General features: G+C 38.6%; 2 protein-coding genes across 6 annotated transcripts in view; one reads left to right on the plus strand and one right to left on the minus strand.

The window, feature by feature from the left end:
• LOC131360440 (adhesion G-protein coupled receptor D2) overlaps nt 1-2,533 on the plus strand; it is a 58,866-nt gene extending 56,333 nt beyond the window's left edge. For both annotated transcript variants that reach the window (XM_058400920.1, XM_058400921.1), the window contains exon 25: nt 788-2,533. In XM_058400920.1, the coding sequence (XP_058256903.1) occupies nt 788-913 (126 nt within the window). In that variant the 3' untranslated portion in view covers nt 914-2,533. The remainder of the gene's footprint in view (nt 1-787) is intronic.
• Nucleotides 2,534-4,464: 1,931 nt separating this feature from the next.
• Nucleotides 4,465-20,294, minus strand: part of nr5a2 (nuclear receptor subfamily 5, group A, member 2) — a 42,073-nt gene continuing 26,243 nt past the window's right edge. For 3 of the 4 annotated variants that reach the window (XM_058400922.1, XM_058400924.1, XM_058400925.1), the window contains 2 exons: nt 18,395-18,542; nt 4,465-5,402 (listed from right to left, as the gene is read on the minus strand). In XM_058400922.1, the coding sequence (XP_058256905.1) occupies nt 5,155-5,402; nt 18,395-18,542 (396 nt within the window). In that variant the 3' untranslated portion in view covers nt 4,465-5,154. Of the gene's footprint in view, nt 5,403-5,590; nt 12,057-18,394; nt 18,543-20,294 lie in introns of those variants that run through there. The other variant, XM_058400923.1, reaches the window with a different exon arrangement.

The following is a 20,294-nucleotide window of genomic DNA, read 5'->3' on the forward strand; positions in this document are numbered from 1 at the left end:
TATTTTTTGCATGCTAAGGTAAGTTTAGCATAACAATCAAATACACTCTGATTAACCTTAATTCTTACACTTCATTTTAGAGCTTTCGTACATTATTCTGTATAAAGAGCTGCATATAGGTGCAGAAAAGTAAGCAATATATCATATTGGTGATTTTCAGACCTGTACATGGTTTGCAACTTACAGTCGTCTAGCATACTGTCTAGCAGCTGGTATTTTTTGTTCAGCTGTGTTCACTACAGATCTTATACTAATTGCTTTAAAAGAAGAGCATTGCAGTGTTTTTAATCAAGCCCGATTCGGTGTAAAAAACAATACAAGAACCCGGCATCTCTGTTATCTTTTCTGGTGCTCCTCTTCCACTGAAAACATTCATCGAGCGAGCATGGGGCAGCGTGGTTCTTACCTCAATAAACCTATGAGCTATTACTATTACTCAGATTTGAGCAAAGGAATATAACATCTATATAGAGATAAACTGTCCTGCCACTGAGCAACACATTGCTTTTACCTCTCAAAAACATTTTTAAAGATTGTTGGTTAGTCAAACATTTTAATTAGTATTTCAATAGAATTTTAAATTAAAGTGGTGAATTTGGACTTTATGAATATATAGTGAATGTTTAAATGTTTGCCCTCACTGCTGAGCTGCCACCGCATGCAGCATTCGAACAGCGTTACCCGTTCATACAGTGTTTATACAAACAGTTATCATCATGTGTTTTTGAAGCACTGCCTTATTTAACTAACTGAAATTCATGTCTATGTTTTTATATCTGTGTTTTAGGATAACAGAGTCCAGTGTGTAGAAGGAAAAGCAGATTCATGCAGTCTCCATGTCCCCATGGGCGCAGAGCTGCACTCGAGCTATGCAGTATACTCATCTGCACAGCAGCAAAGCAGCGACTTTTAACTGAAACCTACATTCCTCTTCACATATATCTCAAATAAAGTGGACAACTTGTTTGTTTAGTTTTATGATATCTGCAAACACATTGTATATACAATCAAGCATTAATATTGTTTCTGAGGTATTAACTCCCTTCTCATTTTAGAGGTATACAGCAGATATAAAAAGTCTACACACCCCTTTTACAAGCACAGTTGTTTTGTGTTGTTAAAAAATGAACCCAATACAAATCGTCTCAAATTTTTTCCATCTTTAATGTTTAATGTGATAAAGATTTTCCATCTTTAATGTGATACCAACAAACGTGAAGTGAAAATTCAAGTGAGATATAATTTAGCTGAAAATATATATAGATAAAACAATTCAGTTCACACGGTTACATAAGTGTGCACACTTTCTTATAATGGAGCGTGTAACTTATGAATCATTAACTAAAAATGTTAATTAATTAAGTGAGTAATTCTGATTTACCCTCAAACTTGAGAGACCGGCAACATTACAGGAGCTGCAGGAATATCTGGCTACTGCTAGTCGCTGACTGCAGGCGACAACACTCTCTCAAAGTCTTTGCATATAGACTTGCTGGCTGCTAGATGGATGTATTTTCTCCTAAACAATGAATGAATAAATAAATAAATAAATAAGCCTGCATAAATTATGCCATTATCATGTGCCAAATGTGCTGATAGGGCCATGGTAGAACATTCTGGCCATAATTCTGCCTAAGAGTCCTAAAGAACACCATATATGTTGAAGCATAGTGATGGTAGCATCATGCCATGTGGCTATAGTCAAGACAACAGGAATCATGTGTACGTCTAAAACACAAAACTTTCAGGCTTCTATTAGACAGTGGAAGATGAAGAAAAATATCACCTTCCAGCATGATAATGACCCAAAACACAAATTCACATCAGTGGAATGGCACAGTTGGAACCCAGACTTCGCAGTTAGATTTGGAAGAGATGTGTGACATTTGTAGCCACTTGCTTGAAAAAGACTGAGTGCTGTATTACAAGCAGAATGTGTTTTAACAAAGTATTAGTTATGGTGTGTATACTAGGTTGTCTTTTTTTTCTTAGTTCATTTCTATATCACATTTAAGGTGGTAAAGATGTGACGATTAAACTGGCTTCATTTCTTACATCACTGTAACTTGTAATTTTATGAGAGGTGTGTAGACTTTTTAGACCCACAGAATCTGTGTATAATTAAATCTGTTGTACATATCAGTACCTGTTTAATTTGTAAATCTAAAATAAAATGATTCCTCTATCTAAATAGAAAAGGAGCAATTCTTTGTGTAAGTTAGTTTTTTTTATTGAACTGTGAGGGACAGGTCTGTAGCAGCGGAGTGTAATGAAATGCTCCATGGCTGCATGAGACTCAGGCTTTCAGGCATTCAGGGCTTGTAAAGTAGCTCATAATCTCCACACGTAGACTTTTGTTGGGAAGGCTGCTGCAGATCATTTCAGGACAAATGATAATTATATACAATCATATACAATTATGAGAGACACATGAAGTAAAATGATATAACGTTGTATGCATGTATGTTGTATGTAAATATAATCACTGCGCTGTTCAGACAGCATTTTCTACAACAGCAACTCTGACTATAGTTCTGTCCCTCATAAATATATGGTCCATGTAATATTTATATTTGACTGTATAATATATTTAAATCATATTTTTTAATATTATATGTTGTTCTAAAAGGTCTCTGTTTCTATGGTAACAACTCTTACACAGAATCCTTTATGGCAGATGCTTCATGTTATCGATTATTAACAGAATTTTTTTTTTTTTATTTTAATCACTGTTATTTAACAAAGGAAAAGATAACTTTTATTTTGCCTTTAAGGAATTAGTCTCAGGTGTCAGCGTGACTTAATGGACAATAAGTTTTCCGAAATATAAAAGTCTTCTCAGCTCCTTAGTTACAGGACAAGCTGTATTATTATGTCTAATTCACTTAAGAGAGAAATAAAAGAGACGATGATGCTAAGGGAAAGACTTCACCCACTTTATAAGAAAATAATCCACTTTTTGTCGGTAATGTATCACCCCAGTGTTTATTATTGTCCTCTAACAGCATGCCCTGTTGTGTCATGTGTTATTTTCTACTTATATAATCTCTGGCAAATAGTGAAAGGTGTCTATTTTATATTTAGTTATATTAAGTGTATATACAACAGGACATAATCCCAGGCTGTCAGACGCTGTCCGTTATGTCATGAGTAGATTTGGGACACTATGATGAAGACATATCTGAAAGATGACTCCAGTTACAATGCTAATATATACAAAGTAAAGAGCTTTTTATTTTTTATTTTCATGTCAAAATTCAATAAATATAGTGAGACCACCATAATTACTTTCATTAATAATTGAGGCAAACATTCATTAATGTCCAGAATGATTACTGTCCCAACACTAATCATGACCAATACTTGTGAAAGACATCCCAGGCCCTCCAGCTAGCCGTCCACACCGGCCTTTCTGATCGGCCGACAATGATAAACACTGATCTGAGCTGCTGCTCGTTAGTTGTGATGTAGATCAGGTAACTACAAGTCAAAGGGCAAATGCTGTCTTTGGTATAAAACAGACACACGGCTGAGATGTTGAAAAAGAAGTTGCCACAGTCACATGACTTCACTTGAATGTGTCTCTCATCAGAGATGGACAGATGTTTTGTGAACTGTCTTGTGTATATACATTTTTTTTTTTTAAAAAACATGCTTTAATGTACAAATACATCATTGTTGACGGCCCTTGTGTGTACACACACGGGTAAAAGCAGTACACAATAAATTATGTTTATGCTTACGCAGTGACATACATTTAGAAAGGAGAACATAAAAACGTGAAATAAAGTTGACAGGAAAAAAAAAAAAACAGCTCGCACAGTCAAAGTTAAAAATTGATCAAATGACCAAACAGCCTGAACCACAAATATAAAGTGAGATTCTGTTCTGATTTTAGTGTCTCACGACATTGTTAAGTACTGGTCAAGATGAAAACTGTACACACTGAAGAAAGCAAACCAGAAGCACAGATTTCTTTCTTACTTACTTTTTTCTGGGTTTTTTTATATGAATTCATTGCTTTGCAATTTAGCAATTTAGCTCACCTCCACTTTACATCACAGTTCTCTCCCACATGACCACATGAATGTAAACACCTCTGCTTAGTTGTATTACATTAATACTATATATATATATATATATATATATATATATATATATATATATATATATATATAAATTACATTTTTTTACATCTTATAGTTCACATCAGCACAGTTAGCTAGCATGGTAATAAAATAAGGCAAGACTCACATAATACTGACAATAAAATTGTGTGTTTGTTGTGTTTGTTCTGCAGCAGGCTTTGGTCTGGTTTGGACTGAGGCAGTATTGCTTCGTCTTGGCTCTGCAACAGTGTCTTCCACATTGTGATGAGGGGGTTCGAGGGGCAAAAAGGATCTTATAGTGTCTCTTACAGTTTTATAGTGTTCCTTTCTCCAACACTGCATCAGTGAAACCATACTGATAAACATAAGTGTTTAATAAGTTAGAAACGAAAGAACAAGTACTGGTTCAGAGGTAAAAAGTTCATAAACTGACTTTTTTTTTTTCCAGAGGGCATGTTTTAACCTCTTACGTAAGAGGAAGAAAGTCGTGCTATTTGAACAGATATATACTGTTTATAGTGTGTGTCATTAAGTATGCACATTTCTGCTGGGTGGCACAGTTACAATCAGCTGATCCAGAGGACTTCACTCTACAGCTCAGGAGCAGAGCCGACTGACTGGCTGTCAAGAGCTATGATTTGGAGAAGAAATGAAATGTGCCATCTCAAACCCTCGTGCTTTCAGTCTCAGTGAGGGGAAATTATTATATCTTAAGTTTAGCTGCTCACAAAACAGGGGATGTTTTGCAGATGTATTAGAACTGTACCAAGACATCAGAAGTCACTACATCACTGTTCTGTTGGATTTGGGGATAAATGGATTCCCCATAACCCGAAAGTGTTTATTGACTCCTTCTCTCCTTCTCTGTTTTGGCCCAAACCATTCACGGAAACGTCATGAACCGTGCAGCGCAGTAAGCACAGCAGCGGCATGTGGAGGCATCTGAGTGCATGTTTTTCAATGCTGTGGCTGCTGATGATGCTGGACTTGGAAGAGTGTTGTCTGGGAGCAGTGTGTGCATTGTGTTGATTCAGAAATGCTTCGTTCAAGCTCGTTTTGCATGCAGCATCTCGATAAGCAGGTTGTTGCAGGGAACATCACCGTTCAGGTGCTTGTAGTACAGATATTCCTCGGCCTGCAGGCTGATGGCACGGATCTCAGGCAGCCGCAGCAACAGCTGGCCGAATTTATCTGTCTGCTGTGGGTAGTTACACATGACGTAATCGAGCAGCGCCGCGTTCACCTGCTCCTGAACGCTCTCCACCAGGTGGAAGTTCTCCAGGTTCTTCACGTCTAAGGTGAGACAAATACAAAACTATGAGAATAAACTCACGTGTACTTTATTTAAAGCAAACGTGGTTTGAGATTACAGATTATAAAACAATTATTGGTCTAGAATATTAATTATTATATATATATATATATATATATATATATATATATATATATATATATATATATATATATATATTGTATGGAAATAAAAAAAACTTGATTTTTAAGGGTAACAAAATAGAAAGTGACAAATCAACACAGCACTGTGTATATTATCTTTATATTATGGTGTGGTTCATATTAATGTGTTTACTCTAAACCAATCTGGCCTTTATTTATATTTTTTGATTGTATATTTTAGTTGCTACCAACATGCATGAAGTATATTCTATTTGTTATATTTTATGTTTTTTTTCGTAGTTTTGTTTGGTTAGTGTTTCATAGCTCACACCTTATAGGATCATTAGATGTTAAAGCACCTATTGGTTTATTTTCTTTTTTTTTAAATTATGCTTTATTTTATGCTTAGCTTTCTTAATATTGTTGCTTTATTTGGGGGAGCAAATTTATCTAAGCATAGAAACACCATATTTGGCAGGGAGATGCAGTATCCACCTTTCCAACAACATAGGCAAGTGAAGGGATCTAAATCAGTTAAATGGTGCTGCTATATAGTGCTGTATTTTAGACCATGATTCATGCTTCCTGAGCCAGTTGTACGGTCAGACTTTTTCTCCCACTTTCCTTTGTTTGATGATCTTCACAAAATACAGAAACTATTTTCTTTCTATCCAGTCCAGTTTTTTTAACTGAGATTTTGGTGTCATAGTATTCACAAAATCTAAACCTCAATCATTATCAATAACACACACACACACACACAGAGAGAGAGAGAGAGAGAGAGAGAGAGAGCAGTTTGTAGAGAGATGCTCTACACCTGCTGTGCTTGCACCCCGATGATTGCTGCTCATAGCAATATGTTTAATTAACATTATAACTTGTTGAATAATGAGCAGACATCAGATGTGTGAGGCAGAACACATTCTCAACACTAAACCATGTATGGTTTTCTGTGCTGTTTCTAAACAAAATTGAACTGAAAAAGAAATGAAGACGTCTCCAGGGTGTCCTGACGTGAGAAAACACACATTTTTCAGCTGCAACTGCATTTTAATGGAATATATTATTTCTATAGCAAAGAAACATTTTCTTTTCCATTTCGTCCATATCACTTAGGAGCTAATCAACATGATAGACTGATTTCTGACAGGCTCTTCCACTGAAAAAAATGATCACTTGACCCATTCTTTGTGGATGTATACCTGACTAAATGGCTGCGGGTGTTAAGTATGTGGTGTTAATGAATTGCCAGTGAATGACTGAATTAAGTCAAGATCAGAGAGGTTGTGTAATACAATCTTTTATTAATTGTTTTGACCTGAGGTCTGCCCTCTTCCCCCGACACCACTGCATGATTGGGGAAGTGCCTGGACCCACTCGGGCACAGCTAATGAGGCAGCTGGAACTGTCTTTCCTGCCAAAATAATCAAAAATGTTCCAGCCCCCAGAAAGAAACAGAGGATGGCCAGGAGAAAGAGAGAGAGAGAGAGAGAGAGAGAGAGAGAGAAAGAGGGAGAGAGAGAGGGAGAGAGGGAGGGGTTGGAGATTGTTCAATGTGTAATGAGGTCTGTAGAACGAGCAGTGAGTCCTTCACGGCCCTGACGAGGATGTTCTCCCTGACCCCTGGGTGACACTGGTGTGCAAAGCTCAGGATGAGGGGAGGGGTTTATCAAGAGGCAACTAATTACAAACCCTCTGCTCCACTTCTGTGAATATTAACCCCAGCTAGAAAACCGGGAAATAAAACATGATTCTTAACCACATCACTCCTTTTTTTTCTCTGTTTGTGTGTGTGTGTGTGTGCGTGTGTGCGTGTGTGTGTGTGAGTGTGTGAGTGTGTGTGTGTGTGGGGGGGGGGGGCATAATATGATGGTGTATGCATGTGTATGTTACTGTTCACAGAGGTCATATTCGATGTCCTAATTAAAGTTGGTTTAGAAGGTAGCATGTAAAATTCTACCAGATTTTCACATTTGAATTTTTTTTAAGTCTTTAGTAATCATGATAAACTGAGCTGGAGCAAAACTATTGAGATTTATTGAAGCCCTTTGTCTTTACCGACTAATTAATGAAAATTATACAGATAACACTGATTTAATTGCTAATTAGTGTAGGCTACATTTAAAAGAATAAAAAAACGTGGTTGTGTTAAAAAACAGACTGCTCAACTATAATGGCTTGCTCTTTTTGGCTTTAAGCAAGAAACAAGGTTTCTGAGAGAGAATTACTGCTTGTTTAATTTGTTCACAGCACGAAACACTAGATAATGCCCTACTGACAATCAGAGCAAACAGAGAACTGCAGCAGATTCTTTTCAGTCAGGTTAAAGCGGTACACGATAAGCACTCTTATCTTCTATCTCTATCTCTGTTCTAACATTTAGCCACTGTGGGACTAATTATGAACTTTTTACATGAAACAGCCTCAGTGCGCAGCCAGGCTGTGCTGAAGCTCGACTCCAGACCCTTAGGTTCTGTGTGATACATTGTTCATTTCACTAGCGATCATGCCACATGACCCCTCGTATCCACTTTCCGCCCCCATCCACTCCTGCTGCTTTACTGTTTTTTACATGTTTGTGTAAATTTGGACATATCTGTGATTATGCTGTATATTTAGACATAATTTATTGGGTTTTTTTAAATTAGCAGTAGTATAATTAATATAATAATGCCTTTAACCAAAAATACCTAACATGTCCTTTACATATATGTATAATCATTGATCATAGATACACAACAAAGCAAAAATGATAATAAATAAATAAAGCATACTGATTTCATACTTTAGCTTGCATAGTGCAAGTGAAGATGTACTTGACTATGGATTTTTACTAACAGATTAATCAATGGCCAATAACAGAACACGAAATCTGAAAGGCAAATTATGTAGCCATTGTTGTTGGCTGTCAGGAGGAATAAGCGAGTTTGTCTTTGAGTGTTGAAACATGAAACCTAATCAAACAAACCAACTGCTGATGAGCAACAAGGCAATGAAACACAACAGTTTCAGGAACAGGCTATGTGTGTGTGTGTGTGTGTGTGTGTGCATGTGCGTGTGTGCATGTAGATTTTGGTGGTGTTTATAATTTCTGAGAAATCAGTTTCAAAGGGCAAGGTGCTTTCTGCCTGGTGCGTTCTCTCCTCTTTTACTTTTTATGGTAGGCTGTAATCGTGTAATCAGTCAAAGCCTGCACCTTGTCATTTCTATTCATTATTAACCCAACCGCCTGATGGACGCCAATCAAAGTTGGGGGCGGTGCTGACCCTGCCCCCTCGCCCACAGTGTACGCAGGGAGGCCCCCTGTTTCCTTGCACAGACCAACTAAGACACTGCAGCCAATGCCCGTCTGGTCATCATCCAACATTATTTACCTAGTGGCTAAACCATGTGTGTTTGTGCTGAGACCTACAGAGCAAATTACACCGTGTAACACTGAGCAGCCAGACCTGGTACGATGCAACAGAAAAGGCTTTCTAATGCTCATGGTACGGACTCAAATCACGGGTCGAGACATAATCTAGAGTCATATCCACAAACATTCTGGTGAGGTCAAAAACAGAAAACTACTCCAGGTACAAGTAAACACAAAAAAAATAGAAATAGGAACTGAAAGAACACTAACATTAGAGACACGGCATACAAGTAAATGCAAGAGATGGGTGAAATAAACACAAAACAGGTGGAAGTAATAACAAGGGCATGGCCAGGGCACAGGCAAGACAGCCAGACAGGAAAAGTCCAAAAAAGACCATAGCTAGCATAAATATTTGTGTTGAGATTCAATAAAAGGTTGTATCTTCCCGAAAGCATCATAAATATGTCGATATTTGTATTTCTGTTGTATTTCATCACATGCTCTTCAAGTAGCTACCAATCAACAGCTGCATAATTCTCAAAAACTTTTCTTTATCCATCACGGATGTGTCCCTCACTAATTCACTCACAAAACTCCTAAGTTCTGTCAATTTTGTTTAATATGATTCATTTTAGTAGAACATGAGCTCATGCTGATTCCCAAATATTGATTATATCATAACGTGTAGGGGTTACTTATACATGCATCATATGTACACAGCTTCTGGCAGTCCAGTGATAACATGCAGCTTTTAACACAAAAGCAATCTGTTCATTATTAGCAGGTAGATGGTTGCCTGCAGCTTGTCTTTTGCTGTCTGAACAAACTTTTCTTTTCTTCTCTTTCTGCTTGCCTTTCCCTCTCTGTTAACGATGCATATCAATGATTGTAGATCTTCCCGTGTTTTTCCGAGGGGTGTTCCACCTTACTAAGCTGTGAAGAGCCAGAAGGAAAAGTGGATGTTTTTTTTTTTGTCAGCATTGTCAGAATGAAGCACGAAGGCTCAATCTGCTGCTCCTTGGCTTGTCCAGTGGGACCACTAGGCCCAGAGTGTCCCATTTCTGTGAAAGTGAATTAAACAGGACTGCTCCAGCTGGGGATACATTAAGTCCAATCTGAGTCCATTGCCAGTGGGTTATGGAGGTAGAGGAGACGTCTGGGTTGCCCAAGGAGAGGTTTAACCCACTCTGCTTGCCACATGGAGGGGGCAAATATGAGGGGAGTGTGAGTGGAAAACCGCCTTAGGTGTGATGAAATAAACACTAGAAACATCAGCAAGCCCTTCTTTTAACAAACACTGACCATGAGGTGCTCTGCTTCTTCCTCAGGTCAGGGGATGTACATTTGCATCTATTTATTCATCACTGAGCCAACTTGAACATTGTTAAGCACTACGTGTGCCATGAATAATTGTTACATAATTAATTTTGGTAAAAAAAAAAAAAAAAAGCTGGATATCAGAACAAAGATTTTCACTGCACTCATAACTTGCTGATCAGTTATCCTGGTGCAGCCTTGATGTTTTTCAGAAGGGATGAGTAGCTTTAATCAAGAAGGAATCTGCAATGTCAATAGTGTGAGGAGCAAACAAAAAGTGAATTTAGTCATTGACCTTTTGGAGACAGAGTAGACACCTCCAGTGAAGGCAGTTTTAAACTTCATTTCATATAAAAAATCTAGAAAAGTTGGTCGAAAACTAAACTGCCTGTTTTTCATCTACAAACTGCAAGAACAGCAACACCACATTACTTATGTACTACTAACAAACAATATATTTTGCAGCCATATGTGAGAATGGAGAATCTCTCTCTCTCTCTCTCCCTCTCTCTCTCTCTCTCTCTCTCTCTCTTCATCCTAGTGTCTAACCCTCTGGAGTGTCTGGTTTACATTCTGCCCATCTTCTCACCCACTAATTGCATGCATACAAGAGTAAAGGGGCATATCAGAATCTTCTTGTTTATGATAAAGTGACAGAAAATCATTCAGAGGTCAACTATCCCCCTAAACTCCTGGAGCAGCCCAAAAACCCAGCCATAATGCAAACCACAAACCTAATGAGGTCATTAAAGGATACCGCCCATCAATATTGTTTTTTTATTTTCCCCTTTTTTGAAGAATATGAATTAATAATTCACCAGAGTGCCTGGGGATGTATATTTTCTGAGTGAAGGACAGTTAATCCATAATGTGATCCCCCCTACATAAAGAGACACTTTCCCTCTATTCCCTACTCTTGCTTAATTATCGAACATTGGTTGTGCTGACTAAAGAAACAGATATCTTCACATCTCTCCCAAGATGTTCTCTCTCTCTCTCTCTCTCTCTCTCTCTCTCTCTCTCTCTCTCTCTCTCTCTCTCTTCCAAATCAACACTTAAGCTGCTAGGATATTATGAAAGCCAGAAGTGCAAATTTGAGTTTAATTTATTCCACCATGTGAGTAGCCCTGGTCTCTTTTACCTCACGGGTAATATAACATGACATATTTGTAAGCTGCCTGTCAAAGTCAGGCTAATTTATGATGCTGTACTTTTAGTCTGAAAATTCTGCTAATATTAGGAAAACAATGTAAGATTTTATATAAACCAAAGCATTACAAGTTACTTAATGCTATTTATTCTCATAATAACTAATTAAATCTACTGTACAATTATTGTAGTATATTAACATTTATAGAAAGTCGTATTTTTCATTGCCAGTATTCAATATGTGCAGCCAATTCCTATTACAATCAACTCTTCTTTTCAAATCTGTTTAAATTGTTTATTTTACTTCATAAAATACAAGCTTTGTAACACGACTTGACTTTTACAGTGGACCAAAAAGACACTATACACTCTACTGGGACATGCTCACCACAGGCGTGGTGGATTCCCATCCATAAATGGAGCTGGATGAGAAGCGCCAATATTGAAAGGAACACATTTATAATGGAGCCTCAGCCCCCAGCCCTACATGGCACTTTCTGGACTCAGGGTTTTACGTTACAGGTAGACTGATGATGCTGCATTTTTTCCAGTGGGAAGACAGTGCAAACATTCCAAAGCTTTGTTCCCTTAAATATACTACAGCACTGCAATAGAAGGACAAGAGAGTGGGCTGGAGCAGCTGTCGGCTCATTCATGTCTTTGTGTTTAATCACCGTCTCTAGTTTCAGAGGTCTTGCGCTCAGGCCAGAACTTCAGTATGAAGCAGTCTGTGTGGAGGAACAGAAACACACCTCCTTTACAATGTCCTGGGGTTGGTGTAATAAGATAGCAGAATAAGATATGATCCACAGCTTAATGTCATTGTGACATTAAAAAAGATAAATATGCATTTGTGGTGACTTTCATAAAAAAATGTTTAAGAAATATAATGTGTAATAAGTAATAAAAGGACCATATTAGACAGTTCAAGGTGTAAGATCTAATGGTGACAAGGCAGAAAGATAAGAATTGCACTCACTCAACTCACTCTTCATATTCTACATTATATTAAATATAAAGACTCACAGGAAACACTAATGCAAAAGTTCAATCAGACAGTAATATAAAAATTACTTAACCTTTCCTTTAAAGAGCACACTGTACAGCAGATATGTTTTTATTTGTTCGCTTGTTTGCAAGCAGTTGAATAGCTCAGTAAATGAATAATTATTTGTACTACAAGGGTCACACTGAAAGGCTTGTGTCTGCTCAGTTGTTCAGTGGGTGGATGTTTAACCTGGAGCCTGGCCAGGGTCTATGATCTGCTGCTACATATTTCCCCTCTTGTGAAACCAGCAAGCTTTTATGGATGGTTGTGGTAGTGAAATCTTTCACAGGATCGATTCAGAAATGACAGATCGGGAGGGGTGGAGGTGCGATGGAGCTTGTGTAACCCTGCTCATATGTGTTTGTGTGCAATGTTTAAATAATGACAAGAATCTGGTCAATAGAGCAGCTTTTACAGTGACCATAGCTCTTGTTTTATGCTCTGATCAGCCACATATAGGCTTCCAGGTCCATCATGCTCCTCACACAACCGCACAACAACTTCTTCATTGACCATAATTGAGCTAGCAAATGCTGCAGCCATAAGTACGATATAATATAAGTATTGTGAGCTATTTGAGAGCTATAGTATCCAGCACAAGCCAAGAAATCAGAGCAAATACATAGACTCAGATATAGACAACAACAAGGCCTTTAAAACTCAAAAAGTGCTACTGTAGAGAATATAGTGAATAATAAACTTCAGTCCACTGATCGGATAAACAAAGGGCTTATGTATGTTTGTCCCGAAAGGACTGCGAGTCTCATGAATCTTTAAGGGTGTACTGTTTTGGCCGTGGCTCCTGTGTAGCTCTTTCTCTTCACAAGCATTCCTTCCAATTCAGGTGATAGACAGAAAGTGCAGATTATTTCCATTTCAGCTTTTCTAAAACATATTTATAAAACATATCTACATAATTGGCTACATTTCTATGCTGATATGACTTGGGAATTGGGATTGTTAAAAGAGAAGAAAAAAGAAAAAAGCCCAGCAGTAAGCAAGATGCTGTTTGTGATACAGCCTGGCTTCAAATGGCTGAAGAAAAGTGATTGGCCGTAGGGCAATTTTTTGTTAAAACAGCTAGAAACTCACAAGTACTCATATGATTGATATTTCCAGTGCAGGTATCAGTTAGGAAACAGCTGACATGTGGAGAGTATGTTGCAGCTTCTCTTGTCTGCTAAGTAGCAACGCGCAGACTGGCCACCGTTTCCTGCAGCTGGTAATAAAAGATGGCCATTGATTTTCTGTAGTTGCTTGTAACTGTTAATGTTGATACATCAATAGCCAAAGGAAAGCACAGGGCTTAATAGGAGCCTGAGAATGTGGAAATACGGGAGGGCCGGGCTCTAAATCACAGAATCTATCCCCCGGATCGATAAGACAGTAACTGCAAGTGTCCCTCTGCTTTCCTAATGTTTTATAATAAACTGACAGCTTGTAATAAGGGTGAGGAAGAGAAAGAGAGGCAGAGGGAGAGAGATGGACACAGAACAGGTGGAGAGAGCAATATGAGCACATACATCTCATTGGGTCTATTCTAAATCACATCATCTGGGAATGAAGCAGGGCCTTTGTAAAAGTTTTGTGAACAGCAGTCTGTTAAGTATAGCTTCAGTCCACAAACTTACCAAAAGGTAACTGCTGCAACTAAAGTAAATGCCATCACAAACATTTCACTGTAGAGGTGCTGGCTATTACAGTCCAGATATTTTGTTGAATTAGGTCCTATTGTAAATCTATCATTATGTATGATAAAACCATATAAGCTATATATTATATGAATATAGTAGGAAAAGGCACAATTTCACTATGAGCCGTGAGGCTATTTAAAACAAAGCAAAAACCCAATTTCAGGTGAAGTGAAGCATTTCAGACCGTGAAGAGTGCTGAAAACATCAACATCAGGACACTGGATAGTCTACACTGGTAAAGATGTTTATAGACTCAATGCACCTTGTATAAATATTTCTAACAAACTGCTTCATGTAAAATTATTCATAAATAATAAAAGAAGATCGCTCATGTAGACACTATAGTTAATTGCATGCAGTGCAGTGAGTGGAGTCAGTAGTGGTGGATTTAACCACATAAACTCACAGCTTATTCATCTCAATGCATATTATTAGAGAAAGCAGTATATAGTTATGAAACTAAGGATGTTGGTCTAGCCCATTGGCAGCTTCTGGTAGTTTAAGGGGTTAAAGGTAGAATGCTGTATAGTAGCCTCTGATATCACTTTAATGACTGGAGCCTGTACTGTTGCTCTACACAGCAGGGTTTGGAAGATCTCTGCAGCTTTTAAAGCTTGATAAAGTCTGAAAGCCTCTTAGGGTTCCTAATAAGGACAGCGTCTTGCAGAGAGCCTCTCACACATGTTGTCCAGGTTATGCTTTTGATTTCTGGCATTTGTAATGTAGGGACAGGAAGCAAACAAACACAAGCCTTGAATATTAGGGTCATTGTATATGCCCACTAGTGCCTTTACTCAAGATTTGTAAAATATCAGAACACTCAGTGTTGATTGGAGGCTTTTCTACCTTTAAGCGAAATCCAAATAAACATGTTTCCTCAGAGCCATGAATTCATACAGCGAGCACACACGCTGCTGTGCAAAGGACGGTCACGTCCACTCAGTCGAGGGCTGCTGCATATTGTCACAAATCAGCACAAATAAATGTAAGCTTTACTTTTTAGCCTGAAATTCCACCATAATCGACCGTGCACCTGCAGCTTCCTGTTTATACGCACTAATACACTTGGGCCTCACAAATAACCGTCCATCAGTGTCAAAGTGCTTAGACAAAAACCTGCCACTATTATCAATATCATCTCTGTTATAGAAAATAATGTAATTTGTTGCAGGCTTATTTAGTGCAAACGGTTCTGAAAGATCCTTAATTATTTAGTCTATGTGGATAGTTGTGGTAGCTAGGACACATTGATTGACATCATTGATCCATCTTCTTTTAAATGAACATTATACTAATATAAGATAAATAAAGAAGATAATCCTCAAAGAAATACACATATTCCCAGAGAAGTGCTCGGTAACGTTAAGACACATCGCAAGACATTCCTACCTGAGTCTACCAAAACAATCTGTCCAGTGGTTGAACACGGCCACATGACAACTCAGGGGTGTAAAGTCTTGGCAAAAGCCATGACAAGCAATCCCCCTGCCAACGGAACCTCATTGCTCAGCCTCCGCAGGTTCTTTTGCAGCGCAGGAAATCAATGCCCTTGGTGCAATTATTTACCCATTGATAAAGCCTTCAGCTCTAGTGAGAGCCACTCCATCCATTCGAAAGAGTGCAGAAGACGTTTGGCTGGATGCAATCGCTCCTTTCGACAAATCTGAGGAAACAAATGACTGCTCCCAGGTCAAGCCGTCTCCATCCTCCTCTTTATCGACACTTAACTTTACAAAGAGCCCCTCACACCACTGACAGTGATGGATCACGGGCCTGATAAAAGCGGCAGCAACTCACTGCTATGGGCCTGAAATGGCATGTCAAGCTTGGCGAAATGTGCCTTTGATTTCCTTTAAAAGGCTTCATTTGTAAAAGCAGGTCAGAGAGGAAAGACTGGACCTGGGCAGAAGCTGAGGAGGTCCTTTGAATGAACAGATGTCACGGAGACTTGACAGGGTGTTGGGAGGTGAAGAAAGTGGGGTGGCTTACAAGAATATCTGATCCTTGTGCCAAGCAGAACTCCAACCAAATTTGACATGAACAAAGTTGAGGTGTCTCAAAATGTATGAATTTTTCAGAAATCCAGGTGCTTTAACTTTCTAGTAGACTTGACCTTTGCTGACCATTCCAGAATATTAACTCAGAAAGCCGGCCTTCATGGAAATCCCAGTGTGTTGTTGTTTGAAGGGGCTGCACTGCACTGACACCAATGAAATACCTTCAATCTAAACTGACCACATCTGGACACTACGAGAGGAAAGGATGCCTTACGTATTCATAAAGCACTGGGGTAATTTCATGCTTTGTTTCATTAACCTTTGATTAATTGACACCTCAAAAGCATCTGGCAAGGATCTCTCTCTCTCTTTCTCTTTCTCTCTCTCACTCTCTCACACGCACACACAAACACGCACACACTCACACACCCCTGTCTGTCCACAGGATGATTCTAATCAGTGCAGGCACTAATCTCCAGTCTCTTACTTGCCCACAGCCAGGCCGACGAGCTGGTTGATGCTAGCGCCGGGGGCGATACACTTCCCTCAGGTGAGTGTTTTATTATGGATGATGTTTCCGCCAAATTATTTAGACTCGAAGCCCATCCCCCTGCCAGCTAAAACCTTTGCCACACAACAACAACAACAACAACCATATCAAACACACACACACACACACACACTCAAACCCCATAAGGCTGAGACGGCTGAACTTACGGCAGCTTCACCACCTTTCTGTTTCTTTGTTAAGCATAAGGAAGGATGTGGAGCTGCTCAAAAGCAAACGCTGCTCAAAAGGGGCTGGATGGGAAAAAAACAAAACTGAAGCCAAGCATACACAACCCTCAACAAACATTCTGTATTTTCTATTTCATGAATTGAGAGACAAGAGTGATATGGTGATATGGTAATGCTGAAGATGGGCAACATGCTGGATCAATATTTCAGCATTTTAGTAACGTGCAAAACAAAGCTGAATAAATCTGTTCAGGTTCTGAAGGTGTTGACTAGCATCTTTGACAAGATGACCTTTTATACTTATCTTGACTTAAATAGGTTAGAAAGTAAGTAAGTAAGTAAGTAATAATAATAATAATAATAATAATAATAATAATAATGAATAACTAAGTGAAAGACTGCAGGTGAATGTAGGTTGACTGAGGGATAGAAGTGCCTGGAGAGTGTAAAACTGCAGGATTCCTGATTTTCTGTAACTTACTATTACTTCTGTACCTTAAATCACCACGTGAAGTGAAGAGCACTGGTCCTTGTGTGTTGCTGAAGCTTTAAAATAAAGTTTTAATTTAAACCACTGTTTTATAACTATATCAATAATCTGACATGAACTCAATTTAATTAAAACTAAATTTATACCATGATATTTTCCACTATCCAGGTGGAAAAAACACAAATATCTAACTAAATATTCAGGGGTTCTTATTAATATTAATTAATTTATTAATTATTATTATAAAATCTTCTAAACCTTTAGACATTTTTATTTCTAATCTGGCAAAAGTAATCTTTTTGTCTGGATGATACTCTGCCAGAGCTTCTGGTGTTCCTAAAGCAGAGATGTGTCTCTAAAACCCCATGTAGACCACAGCATAGTCCAGACTGATATTTCTACCAGGAATTTTTCTCTGATTGTGTTTGTGAAACTTAAGAAATGCTATTCTACAGAATAAAAAACAAACTAACCAGTGGGATAAATTTCATAGACCACATCACACACACACACACACACACACACACACTGTCTGTCACCCTCCAGAAAACAGCATACCATGGTCTGAAGAATTTGAAAGCTGTGAAATAAATTTTAAATACTTTAAATGCCTTAAACTATTTACAATTTTGAACTATTTAATTTTAAAACTATTTACATTTTTTAAATTTATTAAAAGAAAAACAGTTAAAATATTAGCGTTTCACTTTCATGTTTAATTTGTCTGGTGGCAGGAATGTTTGTAGTCTTTAGCAGGTTTAGCTTTGGGTGCTAAACCCCATTTTAACACACACAGGTCAACACAAATATAACTATTTCTATAACACTCAATGAGACCTAAATAGAGCATTAATTCATTATATATGATTATTTTCAGCTCCTCATAGCTGTGGGTGTAGATGTGTGATCATTTCTGAGCTTTACTATTTGTAAGGTCAAGAGCAGTGTCTGATGGGTGATCTACTAGGATTGGTGACTTCTAGACCCTCAGGTGAAAGAATAACAGGCCTATCAGAAATAGACTGAGATTATCCCAAGTTCCACCAGGAACCTTAGGAGTGAGCACTTCTCTTTGTCTGTCCTTCGTCCCACTACTCACCTAAGCTAAACAGCACCAGGAACTTGAGGCAGACGAACTCTCTCTGATCCAGCTGAAGGGAGCGCAGCTTGCTGACCAGTTCCTGTGCCCGATTCAGGAGGTTGTTGAGTGTGGCCCCAGCTTGAGATGCAATTAACGCATAATCTACCTGATGGGGAAGAGTACACAAACAGATTGTAAAGGTCTTGAACATGCAGCTCCAGAGACCCTAATGTACTGCATTTTATCTCACACAGGTCATACTGTATATGGGTCAATGACTTTTTTTTTGCATCCAATGACTATAAGCAACCCACAATTACACAACAAACAGAGTTATGGAGGATAGTTAAAAGACCTGTGAAAATAGGTGTCGGGCTATAGAGTAAGACTGATCTCTGAGAGCCTGAAGGAGTGAGTGGGCAGGTAGAGAATATGATGAGAAAGATAGGAAGAAGGAACATAGTTGAAGGCATATGAATATCCGATATCTCTTGCACACTAGCCCTTACCAAGCGTACATTGTCCCACGCATGCAAGTGCAAGTACAGCCAGTGTGTGTGTGTGTGTGTGTGTGTTCTCAGCACAGCAGAGACAGTACACAGGAGTGAGGGTGGAATGATAATAAACATCAAAATAAACAGGGGAAGAGCAGCACGTTTCTCTTTATCCCCAGTGTGTGGACTGATGGACCCTCGCTCCCTCGCTCCCGTGCTCCCTCGCTCCAGACAAAGGAGGAGACTGGAGATGCACAAGCATGCAGGTCCCCCAGGCTAGCAGGCCCAGCCCTCCCCTTTCAGGTGCACTTAATATCTGCAGCAGCAGCAAATTTGTCTTGGAGGCAAGTCCTTAGCTGCCACTCACTGTAAGCAGGCCATATTAAATTTTTATATTTATTGACAATTCATTACCATAATTGACTGTGCCAGGGTTTCTGGAGGTAGGTAGACGGCTGGCCTCCTAAGAGCAGGGCGGGCTCCCTTGGAGCTAGATTTGCAATTAAAAAATGCAGGTAGACTGTAATTTATTTATTGTGTAAATATGATGAATGATATTTTTAAGTCCAGTCTAGAGAATTCGCACTAGTACTTCCTTCTACGATCTTCATGTTAACAAGCAATATTAACATGTTGCTTGTAATAAAATACATTCAGAAACATTTAAAAATGAAAAATGCTGCTGAATGTAAAAAAAAAAAAAAAACATTAAATCTGTCTTTTTACTATTTAATTCCCAGAATATTTCAAAACTATCTTTTGGATAAATGCTGGGAGTTTTGGATGGAAGGAAGACACAAATAAATCACTAAAATGTTCTGCTGTGGTAACGCAGGCTATGCAGTAATATTCTCAAATTTTGCCAACACTCTCGAGAACACTATTACCGCTACATTTCGAGAAAAGACAAAGCCATTTGATGTACATTTGATTATAAGTCTCTCTGATCTGAACTGCTCTGAAGGCCAGGGAGGTTTGTGGCAGAGAATGATAAAACAATACAAGAAAAACAAAGAGTGAAGCTATGTTTAAATTAGTGGGAAGGTTCGTGTGTGTGTGTGTATGTGTGTGTGTGTGTGTGTGTGTGTCTGTGTGTGTGTGTGACATGGCTGTCAGTCCTGGCCTGCTGTAGAATAATAGGACACAATAGGACACATGTTTTCTGTTTCTCTCCCCACAGGCTCTTTCAACACTAGCTGTTCATTAGCCAAAATATGCAAATGAGACACAGCCTCCTGCACATATCCTGTTGCTCTCAGTCACCACTCCATGCAGAGACTAGTGACCAGGCAGAACTCAGTGGCAGAGACTGTCCAAACTCACCGCAAGGCTTATGTGTAATCGTGCACGGTGAAGACAAACGTCAACTCCAGAGTGACTGCCATCTTTAATAGGAAATTTACATTTCCTATAAAAAAAAACCT

Source organism: Hemibagrus wyckioides, linkage group LG10 (genome assembly GCF_019097595.1).
Source record: "Hemibagrus wyckioides isolate EC202008001 linkage group LG10, SWU_Hwy_1.0, whole genome shotgun sequence".
NCBI lineage: Eukaryota > Metazoa > Chordata > Actinopteri > Siluriformes > Bagridae > Hemibagrus > Hemibagrus wyckioides.